Here is a 17,912-nt window from a genome sequence, read left to right as displayed (position 1 = left end):
GGAGAGATTAAAGAAGAGCATAATTAATGTTAGCATCTTCCATGCTAACAGATACAATTACGATGCTCATACTGTGCACTTGTCATTACGTAAAAGTGACCTTTACAGCTCACTCAGCATGTTGGCTAACATTTTGCATATCACTGAGCTGCCTAGGAAACCATATTTTGCTCTTACCATAGCCCCACAAAAGCAGCTTGTGACAATGTGTATGTATTCTGCTATTTTTTTTTTCTTCTTTTTCTCCTTGGCTACCAGTTTTACAGAAATCTGTCTGATATATTCATATGTATCTGTTGTTTTTTTAAGTGCCTTGCTACATGGGAGTCCTTCCTAGCATCTCAGACAGTGGATCTTCACGTGGAAGAAGATTCTGAAGATAAGCCTTGACTAATATCTCTGCTCAATCTCTGCCTTTTCCATGCAGTTTCTCCCAACCAAAGAAGTGCTTTATACAAGATCAGATTCATTATTAAATTTAACTGTTAAAAATCAGTGAAATGCAGGAAACCAGCTTACTGAAAACTCAGGTATTCTAGTCCTGAAATACATTTTGGAACATGCTATATATTGCTTTATATTGCTTAGCTGTGATTTTACATATTTTTATGCAAGTGTTTGCATACAATTGTTTTCATAAATATTGCATAATTTGGATATAAAGTATTTTAAATATGTAAAAATAGCTCCATTTTAATAAAAAGTTTAATAAGGAAAGCTTGTCTTCATTCTGTATCCTAGTCTTTAAGAAGTATTTTAGTATTTCAGCGTGCTTGTTATTTTCTCTTTGTTGAGTAATTTCCTGTACTTGTAAAATTACCTAGCATAGTCTTCAAGGAGCTCTTTAGGATTATTTTAATAGATTGTGCTAGTCAACCAATGGCAATGTGGTACAGAAAGATATCGAACATGTTCTGTGAGATTAATGCTGCTTTAAAGTACTGTTAATTCAGTTTTCAGTTTGCAGTATTTACGTGTCTATTAACATCTTCAATTTGACATTTTTTAAAGGATAAAGTAAAAACTGACAGTTCATGAAAGGGACTGTTCCAGCAATGATACAATGTTAGTCGCAGCACTGATCGTGCCAACACAAGAGCTTCCATTTGGAATTCGCAGGATCAAACCTTCTACTCCCATGGCTGACCCTCCTGTAATCCTTAACTTCGTCCCTCTTTGGATAGCCAGTGTGGAAAAGAAAGGGATAAGAAAGGAAAAGAGAGTTTTGCATTAAAATGATTAGCTGATTCACTCATGCAATATGCATTGAAGTGTTCCAGTCATTGAATTATTCCACCCAAAAGGTCTGTCTGTCTGCACTTGTAATTCCTGCAGTTGTTCTCCCTGGTAGTTAAGGTCTGAGCAAGCCTAAGTCTGGAATATGGAAAGAATGAGGTGCAGGAATCGGAGACAACCTAACTGCAGCTTTGGCCTTGCAGAACAGCAGGGCTTCAGCCATCACCTTCACCTTCTGCGGTGGTATTTTGTGAGCTTGCTCTTGTCAGTCACCTAATGGCTGTGGGGAGTCAGTTCCTGAGCACACAGCTGCACTTGGGTGGCTATGGACCTGTCCAAGCCGGACAAGTCATTTTGTGGCTTTCATCTTAAGAAATTTAGATTGCAAGTGAAACCTGGAATACCAGCACGGCCTTTTCAGCAATGCAAGGAAGATTGCGCTCATGCTGTCCCCACGAAGTATTAATGAAAGATCAGCTCTTTTTTTTTTTTTTTTTTCAGCTATAAAATAACAGTTAAGTTGCTTCTGAAATACTGCAGGACGCATGCATCTCTCCCACCTTGGACAATTTACAGACGAGAGGCGAGTCCATGTTAGGAGGAAGGCGGTGTGGTGCCGAAGGGCTGTGCCACGCAGCGTCTTGTCCAGCAGTGCTGGCAGCGGATGCTCGCAGGAGGCATGGAAGAACAACGTGGCTGGACTATGCTCTTTTCCCATTGTATCCTTCCCTGATTTTTTTTTTTAACATCAGAGCTTCTACCAATGTGCTTACTAGCCCTTAATGCCTTTCCCTGTGCTTTATTTTCTTTTTTTCCATCTAAACTTTTAGTAATTACCATGCTGAATATCAATGGATTCCACAATTTAATTTGCAGGAAAAAGCAATTCATTTGGGGATTTCCTAAGCCAGCTACCCAATAATTTCAGGTAATGCCCTCTACCTCTTAAATTGTGAGAAGAGATGAACAATTGTTTCCTATTTGTCTTCCCTGTGCCACTCAAGAATTTACGAAGATCTAGTGTGCCTTCCAAGCACCGTCTCTTTCCCCAGAGGAAAAGCTGGAGCTTAATATCATCTTGTACAAAAGGCATTTCACATCTGTGCTCATTGTTATTGCTTTTCTCTGTGTTTTCTAGTTCTGCTGCAACTGGTGTTCAAAATGCAAGCACACCAGAAATGTACATGTTGTCATAATTAAGCTTTGATTTTTTCATCATTCTTTCCTGCTAATTCCTAATTTATTTTTTAAAGTACCACTGAATGCTGAGCTGCCATTCCATAGTACTGTCCACTATTCTGAAAGTTACTAAATAATTTAATTTCCATCAGCTTATATATATAGGAGAATGGCTTTTCCCCAGTGAGCATTAATTTGCATTTTTTAATACTCAATTTTGCCTGCTGTTTTTAGCTCCTAATCTCACAATAGTGTATGAGCCTATAAACAGGATTCCAACAGGATAGACAGCAGTAGCACTGAATACCAGATAAACGAAAGTTCAAGAAATTGAGCTTGAACAGGCTTACCTAGAAGGATATGAATGTTTAAGTGTAACCAAAAATTAAATACTGTGCCTCTAATTTAGGCTCCTCTAAGAAAATGTAATGTCTGGTTAGCTGAGATGGGGAATGCCAATGTGCGTTGCATTGATTTTACCTGTATGTTCTGCCAGAGCAGAAAGCTGCTCTCTGAGGTGTTTGGAAATCAGAAGCACCATTGGAGATTCTGCATCCTTGGTAAAAATGTGGGCTGCAGTTCATTATGTTCATGATTTATTTTTAATTTCTTTTCAGCTAGGCCATAACTTATAGGAGCAAAGACTTTAGTAATCAGTTATAAAGCAGCTTTCTTGTCACCATGTTGTTATTTTTCTGATTTTCTAGTAGCACTATCATCATGCAAACCCAAGTTCTAGTCTTAAGTACAATCAAACATTGTCCTTTGTGTCGTGAAACTACTTCTGAAACTTAAAATTTTAGAAAGTCTATTGTGTATTTAGACCTATTTCCAAAGATTTTTCTTTTATGGAGTCTCACCTTCCTTAGGCTAATGCTTAGAAAGTGCTTAAATTATTCGATTACTCAAAATCAATCTGCCTATTCTTACTGGATTTTCTTTCTGCTGTTTTCAGATAGCTTTGTACAGCTTGTTAGAGCCCAACCACTTTAAATAATTTCTGAAGTGCTAGAAGTCTGACTAGGAATTCAACTTTCAATTGCTTACAGCTAAGAGCATCTGTCTGGAGGCCTTGACTTCCTTCTGCAGGTTTGCAAACTGAAATTTATTAAACACTTAAAAAGCAAATCTGATCTTCAAGAAAAGAAACCAGTATAAAAATGGTGTGATGTTTTAGTGTCTGTCTGCAGAGAGCATGAAACAACAGCTCTGAGTGGTAGAAAGTTTCCCATCTAGTTCTGTGTGGTTTTTGTTCTCAAATTTATGTGAGGTCACTTTAAAAACATTAGTGGTTTATTGTAAAATAGAAAATTCAAACTGCACCTGCAGTTCCCTAGCTAGATAATCACCACCTGTAGAATACAGAACTGGCACAGCTTATCAGCTTCCTCGTGCAGCCAGAGAAAATGTGACCGAGTGTGTTTTCTTGGCCCAACAGCTCCATTTTTCACAGTGATGCCCTTTCTGCCCAGCATCAGAGACAGGACCATTGGCAGGTATCGCGAGTTGCTGGTCAAATACTTTCAAAGTGTCCATTGCAGCATTCTGAATTTCTGGACAGGTACTTGGAAAGCACAAGTCAAATAAATATTTAAAAGAAAGAAAAGAGGCCTCCTTTTTCTCAGAGTTCAGTGTGCAAACCCCAGCTCCTGGCTAACCACAACCAGCTTCCTCAGACAGTACTGTGATTGCACAGTTTGGGGGGCTGCAAGGTTTAGCCATCGTGGTCTGCATCTTGACCATAAAGAGGAAACAATTCCGAGACAGAAGAAAATGTCAGTTGTTGAGAACGTGCTGCCTCTTTATATGTTAGTGGTTCATACCTAGGGCCTGTAAACAATGCATTTCTCTCTCGTTAGACTGAAAACACGTACAAAGACAAGAACAAAAAGCTTCTCAGCTATCGAACAGGGGAGCTGTCACCACTGCAAATTGCTGGTAATAATGGTAAAACAGAGATGGCTTGTATGTGTAAGACATCAGTGGGTCTAAGCACTGAATGATTTTAAATAGTTGCCTAGTGCAGATGCCATCGCTTGACAAGTGATCTGTGGCAAGACGTGTGTCCAGAGAAAAAGGAAATAAATTCGGGCATAAAGAAAGAGCTGCTGGCCTCTGCTTCTGTCAGCCTGTACCCAAAACAGTGACTTTTCAAATAGATTTGGGCTTTATATATTGAAATTCTTTCATTTGCCTGATAGCTATGGGCAGTATTTCACTGATAGCGTCACTAAAATAAGGATAATGCTGGCACAAATTAATCATGAAACCAACCTTCCAGCAGGAGCTTTGCAGGCCAGGAGCAATATCAAGGGGTTTTCTTTCATATGCCCAAATCACACTTTAATATTACAATTCAGCACTGCCCACTATATTACACAAACAGTCCCTTGCAGCTTTGTGAAGAATGGATGAGGGCAGAGGTGTATGTAATAGGCTCCTCTGATATGTTCTAAATTTACTCAAAGAAAATGGCTAAATAAACCTTTTCTGACAAATGGAGGAGCTCCTACCTGCTAGGTATCACCCCCCCTGGTGGGGCTGACTCAAGTGACTACAGGATCAAATTGTACAGCCTTAGCAGAAAGCACCTGGACAGCAAAATGTTCATAAAGCACTGCACAGCTTTGAAGCTTCTACTGTGTGAACCAGTTATAAACTGTTGATCGGCTTTCTGTTACCTTGACTCTAGCCTTGCCATCAGTGTGGAGAGAGAAAAGCCTTACCCCACAGAGGCAGCTTATTGAAAAGAGAGTGATTAAAAGAAATGTTGGCCAATAAACTGAACCTTAAACTCCTTCAGGAAACCTACTGTGTTGCTTTTCCAAGCCGCACCAATGTTTGGGTGCAGCCCCACTGTTGGCAGTGGCTCTGCCTTTCTGGGAGGAACAGAGAAGCAACAGCTCATCCAAACCTGAAAGGGACAGCCACAAACTTTCAGTGGATTTGGGAAGTTTGGGGGACCTGAAAAGTGAAGGTACATCCTGTTTTAGGTAAGATACACAATTAAAGAAATGCAGAACTGTAAAAGGATGTCCTTGTTTAAAATATAATCAGAAAAATTATCAAAAAAACATTGTATTAGTTTTCCTACAGGCAAAAAGCCACACTTTGAGGTTTAAAATTTTTGATCTAGACTGTGGCATGACACTGAGTTTTCAGCAGGAATAATTCCTTTGATAATTGTATTGTTTAGAAGGTTAGTTAAGGAATAAGCATTATTATGTCTGCATTAATAATTAACCAAGAGCTGCCAGTAAGCCATTAACTGTCAGTGCCAAATTAAGAAACTTCCTTGTAATCAAGGCAACATTGATTATGTGGTGTGGGGAAGATTCACTGTTCTTTAAGTAATTGTTATAACACTATGTCAGCTTAAAGAGCAACTGAATTGCTTTTTTAAATCAACTTCTTTTATCAAAAAATAGAATCATAGAATCATTTACGTTGGAAAAGACCTTCAAGATCATCGAGTCCAACCATCAACCATTCCCACTAAACCATGTCCTGAAGTGCCTTGTCTACGTGCTTTTTGAATACCTCCAGGGATGGTGACTCAACCACTTCCCTGGGCAGCCCATTCCAATGTTTGACAACCCTCTCAGTAAAAAAATTTTTCCTAATATCCAACCTGAATCTCCCTTGCTGCAACTTGAGGCCATTGCCTCTTGTCCTATCTCCAGACACCTGACAGAAGAGACCAGCACCCACCTCACTACAACCCCCCTTCAGGTAGTTGTAGAGAGCGATAAGGTCTCCCCTCAGCCTCCTCTTCTCCAGACTAAACAGCCCCAGCTCCCTCAGCCACTCCTCATGAGACTTGTGCTCCAGGCCCCTCACCAACTTGGTTGCCCTCCTCTGAACACGCTCCAGCACCTCAATGTCTTTCCTGTAGTGAGGGGCCCAAAACTGAACACAGTACTGGAGGTGCGGCCTCACCAGTGCCGAGTACAGGGGAACAATCACCTCCCTGCTCCTGCTGGCCACACTATTTCTGATACAGGCCAGGATGCCGATGGCCTTCTTGGCCACCTGGGCACACTGCTGGCTCATATCCAGCCGGCTGTCAACCAGCACCCCCAGGTCTTTTTCTGCCAGGCAGCTTTCCAGCCACTCTGCCCCAAGCCTGTAGCGCTACATGGGGTTGCTGTGACCCAAGTGCAGGACCCGGCACTTGGCCTTGTTGAACTTCATACAATTGGCCACAGCCCATCGATCCAGCCTGTCCAGATGTCTTTGTAGAGCCTCCCTACCCTCAAGCAGATCGACCCTGCCTCCCAACTTGGTGTCATCTGCAAACTTGCTGAGGGTGCACTTGATCCCCTCATCCAAATCATTGATAAAGATATTAAACAGAACTGGCCCCAATACTGAGCCCTGGGGAACACCACTTGTGACCCGCTGCCAACTGGATTTCACCCCATTCACCACAACCCTCTGGGCTCGTCCAGCCAGCCAGTTTTTTACCCAACGAAGAGTACAATACGTGGTTGCAATGTTATAATGTGATTTTTTTTTAACAAAAGTAAAGCATCTTACCAGGCTCTTTTGCAAATGAAAAGAAATAAGATGTTTATTTTTTAATTTGTACTCTGGAATTGCATTCATTTAAATAATAAATTAAGCTTTCACTAGGAGTTAAAAAAAATAGTAAGTAAAATGAGAGCTGAGCAAGAAGATCCATATGTGTACAGCTATCACAAAGCTCTTTACTTCAAAGTGGAGAACTGTTTTTCACTCAGATGCTGCATTATTTGGCTGTTGTCTTACAAGACAAAGCCAGAGTTGCCCTGAACATCAGCACCTCCTGCCCAGGAGCCCATAAGAGTTGCTTGGGCCCCACAAAGCTGGCAGTGAGCCCTTAAGACTGGCAGGGACTACCTAAATGAGCAGCAGCTCACTGAAGTTTCAGAATCGCTAATGCTTTTTCATGTCTTTTTACTGCTTGATACTTCAATATATGCAAGAGTCCCAAGTTTCTGTCTAATAAAAGCAAAAGAGAGAAGCTCATGAGGGTCCCTTTCAACCTAAAAAGTATTCTATGAGTCTATGAAATACAGTGAAAATTGAGAGTAATTCTATGAAGAGAAAAACTATTACAGGAATTTAGTACATCATCTCCTACTTTTGTCCACCAGCAATACTTTTTGCAATAAACAAAAAAAACTGGCAGATAGATACTCTACTGACATAAAAGCAAGGCTAAAGCAAGGTTAGAGAAAGATTTGTAATTAGGTTTGAGAGAAAATATCTAGGTGAGAATAGCTCTTTGGAGACTACATGTTCATTCACTGACAGGACAGTACAAATTTTATAAGCAAATTAATTGTGACAGCTTAAGATAGTAAAGGAAGTTGTTCAATATTTATTGGTGCCTTCCAGCATGTTGCTTTATTCATGTGATTGCACATACTTTGTTACCATCTCATTGTGGGGAAGAAAAATAATGGAGAAATATAAAAGGGAAGGTGAAACAGCAGAAAAAGCAATTGATTTATAATCTCCTGTGATGATGATTGTGCACTATTGTTAAAAGAATTTAAAAATACTATACAAAAACAGTTGTGCCTCATTTTGTCACATATGGGTACAGCAAATGAAGAAATACACTTCTGCTGAAGACCAAACCTAGAACCTTGTTTTTCTATTAGCCTTTTCTTCATTTCTGAGATTTTTTGCTGAAGCAGAGAGACTCTCAGTACAGACCAGCATCAGCCCTATCTAGAATATCTAATACAGAAAGGCAGTACCGGGTCAAACCAGCAAGTCTTAGCCAGCTTCTTTTAACCAAGGTAAAAAAAAGCCATGCCCTATCTGTCTAAAATGCAGAGATGACAACAGAAAATATTCCTTAATTTTTTTTAATTTTTTTTTTTTCCGTAAGAGCTGCAAAGCCACTTCCCACAGGTCCCACACTGATTCCTGCTCACCCGCTGAGCACCTCACCCAGGTTTAAGAAGGGCTTTTACAGCCACGTTAGGACAGGGTACACAGTCCCCCTGACAGAGGAGCTGGTGAAGAGCAGGGCGCGGAGGGCTGGGAGCCAGGCACGCGCTGGGGAAAGGTAACCGCAGTTTTCTTGGCCACAGTGCTGCCCCAGTGCTGAGAGAAACGCTGAGGAGCAAAAGGAGCTACCGTACTTTGTCTCAATCCTCAGATTCTGGGAGCAGGACAAAGATAACTGTCACCTGTCACTTGGGTTACAGTCTATACATGGATTTCAGAATATAGAAGATCAAAAAATAGTACGGAAGGAAAAAAATACTTTGGATACAATTAGAAGGATATTTGCTTTCATGATTTAAATTATATTTAGCTTAGTTTTTAACGCTTAACTCAAAATGTTCCTGTTCCTACTTTATATGGCTTGCTACCTACACCGAATGTGTGTTGCATCTGAAGTTTGTAAGGGTTGCTATAGGTATTCTGGCTTCACTGCTCAGAATGTCATTGTCTGCAACTTGACAAAGGTGATCAGCGTTATTGCTATATATGTTCATCTGCCCTTAGAAGCATTTGTCTTACGGATGACCTTTATGGAAAACAATATTATTTCATATCTGCTTTATAATATGTCATCTCATTTATCAAAAGTACTGTGAAGATTTTCCTTGGGAGTCCCTCTCCAATAACACAGATCCAGATGTTAGATTGTTCTAATTCATTATTTGTGGTACAGCTATTTTATAGCAAGGATGTAGGAACATGTATAATTCCACAAAATGGCCAGCACAGTCTCACATGGCACGGCCGTGTGCCCATAAAGCTGGCAGCTGACATACAGCTCACTCGTGTGTGGAGAGCTGCTCAGTGCAAGGAACATTTCAGTATTAATTTTAGTTTTTCAAAAATCTGAGATCAGTTCAGATCAGAATTGAGTTCCCTGAGTAATTCTAACCATGCAAATGTATTTATATGGTGCCTCTTGTTTTTTGGTCTGTTCATTCATTCTGGGATACTTGAATATTGCCGATTTGATTGCTAACCACCCCATCATTATGCTGTGATCCAGAATCCATGGAAATGAATGAAAAGACCAAAGACTGTGTTCAGCTGTTCTAATACAAAGTCTCCCAATTAAGCAACATTCAAATTATTAATAGTATTTGGGGAAAATTTGCTCACTAAAAAGAAACTGGAGCAGAAAAATATAATCAGTATCGGACTTTACTCTTACATCTGGTAGTGACCACAGTGTTTCTACCATTTGTTTCTAAAAGGTTGGGGGGGTAATTTGTTGTTGTTGTTGTTGTTTTCGGGGGGGGGGGGGCATTTTCCATTGTCTCATCTTAAGTATCTCAGCTGTTCGCCGGCAGCAGCAACATGTGTTTAGAAGGGAAGCAATAAAGCCTTAATTATAGGGCAGTGTAACAGCTACAAATGCATATTCTACTGGTACATGTTCTTCAGAAGGATGTAATCAATTCACGCTGTTTTTGAATGATGTTTCACATTGTGATCTTGTAAACAGATCTTAAAATAGCCAGTTTATAAAGAAAGCGAAATCGCTATAATTAGGAGAGCTTTTCCTTTTTCCAGATTAACCCTAAAAGAAAAGTGGGAGGATGGAGGTACAGCAGCTTTGATTTTGAACCCCCTACTGAAGTAAAAGAATGCTAATAATTTGAAAGTTGGTTTTGTTTTGTTTTTTTTAAGAAAAACGTACAGCCATTAAACAACATACACAACAACTAAATGTGGTGTGTCAGAGATGAACTTAAAATGGTGTTTCTGTAATGCTGAATCACCATGAATTAGTTCAGATAGTTTTCAATTTCAGTACAAAACAAGAAAACAGAGTTGACAGAATTCAGCATTTTCAGAATTTGTTTTGTACCATATCATTTAACAAGTGGCCAGTGGCTTCTGCTCCACACCGTGATGGTGAGGTCCTGATGAAAGCTCAAATCTCTTGTGAATTGAATTGTAATCTTGGGTTTTAAACATGCCACCAATTGAGGCTGGTAATGTACCATCCAGGAAAAAAATAAACTAATGTTTCATTTCAGCAGATTTTGAGAACAACTGCCAACCCCTTGCCATGGAGATGGACCTATAGTATATCTGGAGCATATTACATCCTTTGGGGCTAACTTTGAAGAAGCTGGGATTAATGGATAAATCATAGTTATAACAGCTCTATCTCTGTAACAGCCTTGAGTTACGGTGTCATAAGAAAGAAGGGCCTAATATAAATGCAAGGTAATTAACGTTGCTTAGTGAAAAAAGCAAATTTTAAAGGATCCTGTGGCTGGGTAAAGTCCAAGGGAGTTATACCAGCCCTCTAGTCAGCCCTTTTGCAGAGACATGGCCACTGAATGCAGGGGCTGAACGTTTGTGAGTGTGGAACAGCTCTACCCACAAGCCAAAGTGGCAGGAAGATGCTGTTGAACCAACTTTTGGTTGCTGAGGCATAGCTTGGTTTTGGACTGTAGTCCCTCTCTCCTTTGCCACTTGCTAGCAAAACTGAGCACAGCTGTCATAAAGCTGATCAACAAGCTTAGAGTTTCTGTATTTTCTACATATGAGTGTCATTTTCCGTAGCAAGACCTTATCTGGGTCTCCTATGTCACAAAACTTCCGATGAGGATCCCTGTCCGTCTTATCATTTCTTTGCAAGGACAAGTTCATAAGTATGTTAATGACCAGGGAAAGAAGTTTACAGTATAAATGATTGTTCTCAAGTGAATAGAACCAAAAATATTAGAATAAACTATAAATTGCTTTTACCTAATCTCATGAAGTTGCTTAGGACACAGTGATATCCCCACCCTGTGGCAGAGGGCAAGAAAAGCTTCTCACTGTTCTAAGTCTTTGACAAAATACACATAGTAGGAGGGAGAAAGGCTGTCAAGCCTCTTGGCCTTTTCTGTTTCTTAAGTTTTATCATGTAGTTCTGCAGCATATGGGTATAACTAATTACATTTTCTGAGCAGATGTGCAAAAGATGGATTGATATGCCAAGGCTGGTAAATGTCCAATGAGGAAGAGACTAGTGTGCCCATGACAGATTTTGTAAATAAGACATTTATGGAAATGACAAATGTAAAACATTTCATTTTAATATGTTATTCCTGAGGTTAAAAGAAGCCCAAGTCCATTGTCAATGGGGAAAAATGTGTAATGTGTATCCATTTCTACTTTTAGAAAAATTAGTTTTTTCAAAATCTGTTTGGAATGTGTTAGCTTTTTTTAACCTGTTTCCTCTCTTCTCTCCCATTTTCTACTTACTGTTGAAAAGGAAGGTAAATAGGAAAGGATTTGGAAGGAAAGAAGAAGGTTAATGCCCTCTCACACAAAAACAAGATTAAAAAAATATTAATTTTTCAAATGTTAAAATGAAGAGTCAACTGATAAGACTAGTGAGAATCTGTACACGCTACAGCTGAGCAAAACAGCAAACAAGGAATTAATGATGTTGTTACTTGAGGCAGTTATGTCAGAGCAGATTTGACTGACCACTCAGAAGTGCTTAATGGCACAGCAGCTAATGCTGCTAAATGTGCCTAACCAAAGCACAATAGAAGCCTTATGGATTCTGTCCTTAAAAATATACAATCCTATTGTCCTAATTCAATATAAAGCTAGTGAGAAAAGTCACTTTGCAAAATAAAAGTAACACATTATTTGATATTCAAAATGGTATTTTTCTCCAAATGTTACAGCCCTTTTGTAAATCAGTACTTCTGATCATGTAATTCCCTTTAGGCAGATCTAGGTATGTTCCCACCTGGCTAACTCTAGGGGGTCTTCTTTTGTCTTCTTTGTTTTCTTTTTAAACAGAGCTGAAGGAGGTTTGAGAAGTTCATATATTCTCTGTAGAGAAAGAACTAAAGAGGAAGAGTACTTTGCCTCTCCAGGTGATTCATAGTTGTCATCCTTTTTATTTTCTCCCGTTAGTCTCTTCATTATTATTCACATATCTCAAATCTGGGTATTCACCTTCTCCAATTTTCAGGTGCTTTTCCTTCATAGTTAATTTCTTTCTTAATTTCAATATCCTTCATTTCCCTCTGACACCATGTAATATTTATTACATTAGTGCTAAAGCTGCATGAATAATTTATCAACTATTTTGTCTCTTTTCCTATTCAAGTATGGCCGATAATGATTTACTTGAAATATTCATTATTTGAAATGTGTTGCTGAGTAATCTTTGCAAATAATTCTTGGCCTGTGTATTGTTCAGAGGTGCAACCAAAAACCCAAGTGGCAATGATTCGACACTTTTATCCAACTGTCCCCTGATGGAAGCTCTTCTTCTGATCCAGTGTTTGATGTACCTGCTGAAAACGTCCCCACTTGAAACTGCCTTCCTGAAAATACTCCTCAATGTTCACTTAAAAGTTCTGATATAGAAAAAAAATACCTGCCAAATAAGTGCATAGTTTTAGACTACTTGGAAAGGAATGACATGAGAGTCAGTGGTCAAACCAACCTCATTCAGCAGTGAGAGTGCTATCTACAGGGAACTTGCTGCTTGTTCAACTAGCCGATGCGCTGCCCATGCTGTCTTCATTCAGTCACTCCCTTCACTCCTCGGCACCATCAAACAACATAGGTTACCCTAAGTGACAAGTTCCTTAAAAATGAGATGTTGTACATATGATGTACATAGCCAGCCTTCAGGAAGCCTGAAAGAGATAACGCTGCTACTAAGAGCAACGACAGTGCTGGGGAGTTTCCCTTGAAGCATCGATGCTGGCAGCAGCAAGAGGTCAGCATCGATCCAGGAGTGAAGGGATGCAAACAAGAGGCTTCACTTACATTCAGCCACATATTTTTAAGCCACCAGTGGCAGCCAGGGTATGTCTACTGTGTTTACATGGAAGAGGGATGCCACACTTTGGGGAGTGAGGGGCTGGGCTTTAAGGAGTCTGAAATCTGGTGGGATCAGCAGGTCCTGTGCCCCATTCCCCACCCGCAAGCAGCTGGGTTTGCAGTCACCGTCTGCTCTCATCAGTGGAACAGCCATGTCCAAGCAAGCATCCCAGACTATAAATCCCTCTGTTAGTGAGATCCTCAAGGGAAGATCCTTGGCGAACTCATCCCTTGTATCCCCAGCTTCCAGCTCATTTCTGTACCTTAGTAACAGGTGGCAGTACTTTCTTGGCTAATTTGGCTTCTTTGGTGAGAAAATTGGTGCCATAAATAAATAGTGGCAACAAATTTTAGAAGTAGCATGGTTACTTTTTCCAGTTATTTTGTGTAAGCATCTATGTAAATATTGTAATTCCTTAGATGGTCAGCTTTCAAGGCCAGGGTGTGTTTCAGTTTTGTTGATAAAGCACCTAACACAGCAGTTTCTGCTCTGAAATTGGGACTTCTACTTGCTGCTACAGTGGAATTAATACTTACCTCTGCACATGTATTTTTGGTATGCCCTAGGGATGCAAACTATTTGTGTTTGAGTAGGAGCAAGTAGTCATCGCAAACTCATGGCTAGGCCCCAGAAAAGTGTCACCTATACAATGCAGTAAAGCCATTTGCAAAATACTGTCAGTTATAAAGTTTGTTCTCAATGACACTTCTCTTGCAGTGAGAAGACTGCTTTTAATTTAATTGCTAATTAAAAGTTCAATCATTTACTGCTTAATATTCACAATTTAGCACTAAATGAACATTAAGTGATATAATTGCTGCTGAAGTCCCTGACCAAATTGGAAAAGGAGGGTTGGGGGGCAATCTTTCCAAGCATCAGGGCTTGCTCTGTGCTTACGCCAATTTTCCACCTCCTCCTTTCGTTAGCAATGCTAAGTGGGGAGTGCTGACCCTCAAGGTTAGCTTCTCTTGAATAAAAAATTGGAAGTTAAATCAGTGTGGCTATCTGCTGCGGTCTATCAGAGCTGCCAGCTGTACCTGTGCTCTGCAGAGGCTCTGGGAGTGTGTCCAGGGCAGTGGGGAGTGAAACACCAAGAGGGAGAGACAGCGTGTATCAAATGGAGCTGTGCTTTGAAGAGGACAGAGAGAAGATGCTCTGTTTATATACCAAAGCAAACAAGAGGGGCTAACTTGGAAGACAGTGAGGAAAACAAATATGTATTTTCGTTCTGAATTTCTAATTAAACCTTGATACATAGAAATAAATATAAGGAAGACCACAAAGTAGACAATTGGTACTGAGAATTAGTCTGTAAATGACTGACTACAGAAGCTATGACTTCTTGGAATTGTGTCATTTTTTTCTGTTTTGAGCTGTCACCCACCGTAGCCAGATTCTGTGGATGAATGTGTATCCTGTAATTAATTATTACTTATTCTTTTTCTGTCTGACCCCTGGAGTTGGTTTTTATATACTGCAAATTGTCAGAATCTGATTCGCATTCAGTGCTACTGGCAGTGGGAATGATCAGAAGAATTCACTTAACAAATATAGATGATAAAATGTCACATTTTATTACATACTTTTGTTCCATCTGTCTGAGCAATTTTAAATGCCAGATTTAAAGAAGTGCCAGCAGGTCACGTCTTTCAGGGATGCTTGCATATAGCTGCACTGGCTTTTAGCATTTCCTTTCTATTAAGAGTATAATTTGGTGGCACGGTAAACTCCTGGAAGGGGGTGAGAGCATGCGTGTTTGCAGTGGGACACTCAACCATACTCCTGCCCCTGTGCCAGCTCCCAGGGAGAGCACAGGGAATCGCCACCTCCCAACTTCCCTCTCTCTAGCTCACAAAATTGCTTTTTGTGGTGTGAAAAAATGAACAGGAAAAAAGACCTAGAGGAAATAACTCAGTAGAGAAAAAAAGATTGGGAAATGGAGCACAAAGTGGTAGAGTAAAAAAAAAAAAAAAAGAGAGTCTCTGATCGAAGAGTGGAGAGGAGAAGAGAAAAAATAGATAACAAATGAGTAAGTAAATGCCACAGACTCCATGTCCAACCACTGCTTTCTGTGCCAGTTCAGTGGCACTCTGGCTCTGATGCACAGAACTGGCACTGCACAGGGAGGAGAGATTTCTTCTCCTTGGTAAAATCTGGCTGGCTTTCAAGGGGGACAATGGTATTATACAGGACAACCTGTTACTGCCCCAGCATTAGTGCAAGTAAGGTATGAACTAATGAGCTTCCAGGAGTACCGCTGTTGCTATGTCCACCCCATGAAAAAGAATTCTCATTCCACATTTCACCCTTTGCCGTCCTGTTTGTATTCCCTTTGAGAAGCCGGCAACTTGTCAAAACACATAAAAAATGCAGCCATGTTTAGGACTAACGAACAGCTAGACAGTTCCTTCTACACACACACATGCATTTCAGACGGAGAGACCTTAAAAGGTGCAAAATTTCAGCCCACAGAACCTTAGCGCTTACTGAAAAAAAGATTCTCTTCTTGTATCGCAAATTACCAGCTACTTGGAAATATAGGCCATAAGTTCTTATGTGGCCTTCCATGGAAATTCAAATTGCATTTCAAAGTTGAAATTTGCACTTATTTTCAAGTGTTCACAATATCTTGCTTTTTTTAAAAAAAAGATTGTGTTATTTCAGCTCATTTTAGGTGCATGTGTGGAGATAGGCGAAAGTGTGAAGGCACGACCAAAGCCATTTATTCCTCTTGGGCCTTAATTTTCTATATTGAATTAATTAGAGTTGGACTTCCTAATAGCTAGAAGTTAAACTTTCATATCTGTTTTTCTGAACTGGAAGGCGAGATGGCAAATTGCTTTGGCTGCCTTTAAGGCACCTAATGTAATTTTCAGCCTTTCATTTAAAAGCTGGCTGTACAATGGTAGTGGTCAGAGGAGAAGATGCCAAGCATTTATCAAGTTAAGGCTCATTTAAAAAAATATACCAGGAAATATGTATACTGGAGCCAAATACGCCACATATTTAACAACCATTGAGCATGGTTTTGCTGAAAGAGAAGACACTGAATGTAACAAATACTCCATCTTTCCATACTGAATCTTTGAGAAGACATTGAATTTTTTTCCTTGGTTAAACTTTTATCTTCATGCTTGACTCCTGCAAATAACACCAGAATCAGGGCCCTTGTTCCTGAAATAATGTAGGTTATAAGGGAAGGTAACTCGAGTACTGGGATTTGAACATGAAAACTTTGTTAACTCCAGCCTACTATTAGTTTTGCACCCTGCCTGTGTGTAAAGTATGGATTAGACTCGCAGAAATACCTCCAACTGTGCTCATGCCTCAGGGTGGATTTAGATCAGACTGATTGTTCCATTAAGTTCCCAATCTGGTAAGAAGTCACACTAGTAATTTGCATCTTTATAAAAGAATTAGCAGAGCTGTTGCTTTGAAGTTCAATTATCCATGTGCATGTTTAAAGCAGAATATTGAAAATGCATTGTGCTGTTTGCACAGCTGCAGAATGTTTGCAGGTTTGCTATCAACTTTCTGCGCAGCCAGGGAAACACAGGGCTATTGTGAAGTCTGCAGAAGATCTAAAATCATGGGCAGGCATTGAAGCAGAAGTGGAGCTCTAAAGAAAGTTTATAACTTCATTTGTGGACATTGAGGATAAATTCAACAGGCCACTTAAGGGTTTATGTTACGAGGTGCCAGCTGCAGCGCTATAGTTAAGGCTGAATTGAGCTTTGAATTTAAATCAGGGGTTCAGCTTCATTATTTATGTGGATGATGTGGTTTCCTTTCTTTTTTTCCTCTTGTCTAGAAATTTACAGTACTTGCTCTCTGAGTACATGATGGATTTCCTACTAACTAGAAAGTAAATCAAGCAGTTAAGGGTTAAAAGTAAACTGTAAAATAGATCCCTTATTAAATTAGATTTTGTTCAGAATACTACTGATTCGTTCACATTGTTATCGCTGTTAAAACTCAGTTATAAAATATAAAGAATAGCTGAAAAACACTATGAAAATAATTAATCAATGTTTATGTAATTGCTATAATCAACAGCTCATTTATACTCACAGGGATTATTACGGCAACAAAGTTCACACAGCCCATCATCCCTCCTTGCCAGCACAGCCATTCGTTGCCCCAGTCCTCCGGCTTACAGCTTTCCATGCTACAGTACTCCAACTTGGAGGAGGACGCCAGTCCATTTAAACAGATGTCTTGGCCCTGCCATCAGGGCCCTCACACCTTGGCGATCTTCTGCCTGCGTGGCTGCGCAGGTGCGATTGACCCTGCAATGCTCTGTAAGACTCCCTGCATTGGTGCAGCCCTGCACGAGACCCACGCGTGTTGCCCAGAGGGCTGGGGGTGGCTGGTGGCCGGTAGTTTGGCATTTTAAAGCCTCTTCCTACGGACCTGCCTCAGGTCTCCATATGGGAACACCTTGTGCTACAGGCCGGGCAGTGCTAGGGGAGGCCTGGAGCTGCAGCTCCCACCTGGCATGCCCCCAGGCACCACCTGTGGGTCTGGTAGCAATGAGATCACTTGCAAAAGCATCTGAAAAATACACTGATATTGGCCTGCGCAACCCATTGAGAGAGATTCCACAGCTGAATCGGGCTTTAGAGAAGCCACATAGACTACAGTATCCGTTATGAAATACGCTGTGAGAAAAATT

At 40.3% G+C, this 17,912-nt stretch overlaps 2 protein-coding genes across 5 annotated transcripts in view; one reads left to right on the top strand and one right to left on the bottom strand.

Moving 5' to 3' along the window:
- The window catches only part of SNX7 (sorting nexin 7), a 34,224-nt gene extending 30,660 nt beyond the window's left edge, over positions 1 to 3,564 (top strand). For 2 of the 3 annotated variants that reach the window (XM_052801827.1, XM_052801824.1), the window contains one exon: positions 310 to 717. In XM_052801827.1, coding sequence (XP_052657787.1) covers positions 310 to 390 — 81 coding nt within the window. In that variant the 3' untranslated portion in view covers positions 391 to 717. Of the gene's footprint in view, positions 1 to 309; positions 718 to 1,737 lie in introns of those variants that run through there. The other variant, XM_052801826.1, reaches the window with a different exon arrangement.
- Positions 1 to 17,912, bottom strand: part of PLPPR5 (phospholipid phosphatase related 5) — a 92,304-nt gene that overhangs the window by 10,756 nt on the left and 63,636 nt on the right. The gene's annotated exons all lie outside the window — the stretch shown is intronic.

Source organism: Harpia harpyja, chromosome 11 (genome assembly GCF_026419915.1).
Source record: "Harpia harpyja isolate bHarHar1 chromosome 11, bHarHar1 primary haplotype, whole genome shotgun sequence".
NCBI classification, from domain to species: domain Eukaryota; kingdom Metazoa; phylum Chordata; class Aves; order Accipitriformes; family Accipitridae; genus Harpia; species Harpia harpyja.
This window is presented reverse-complemented; position numbering and strand designations above follow the sequence as displayed.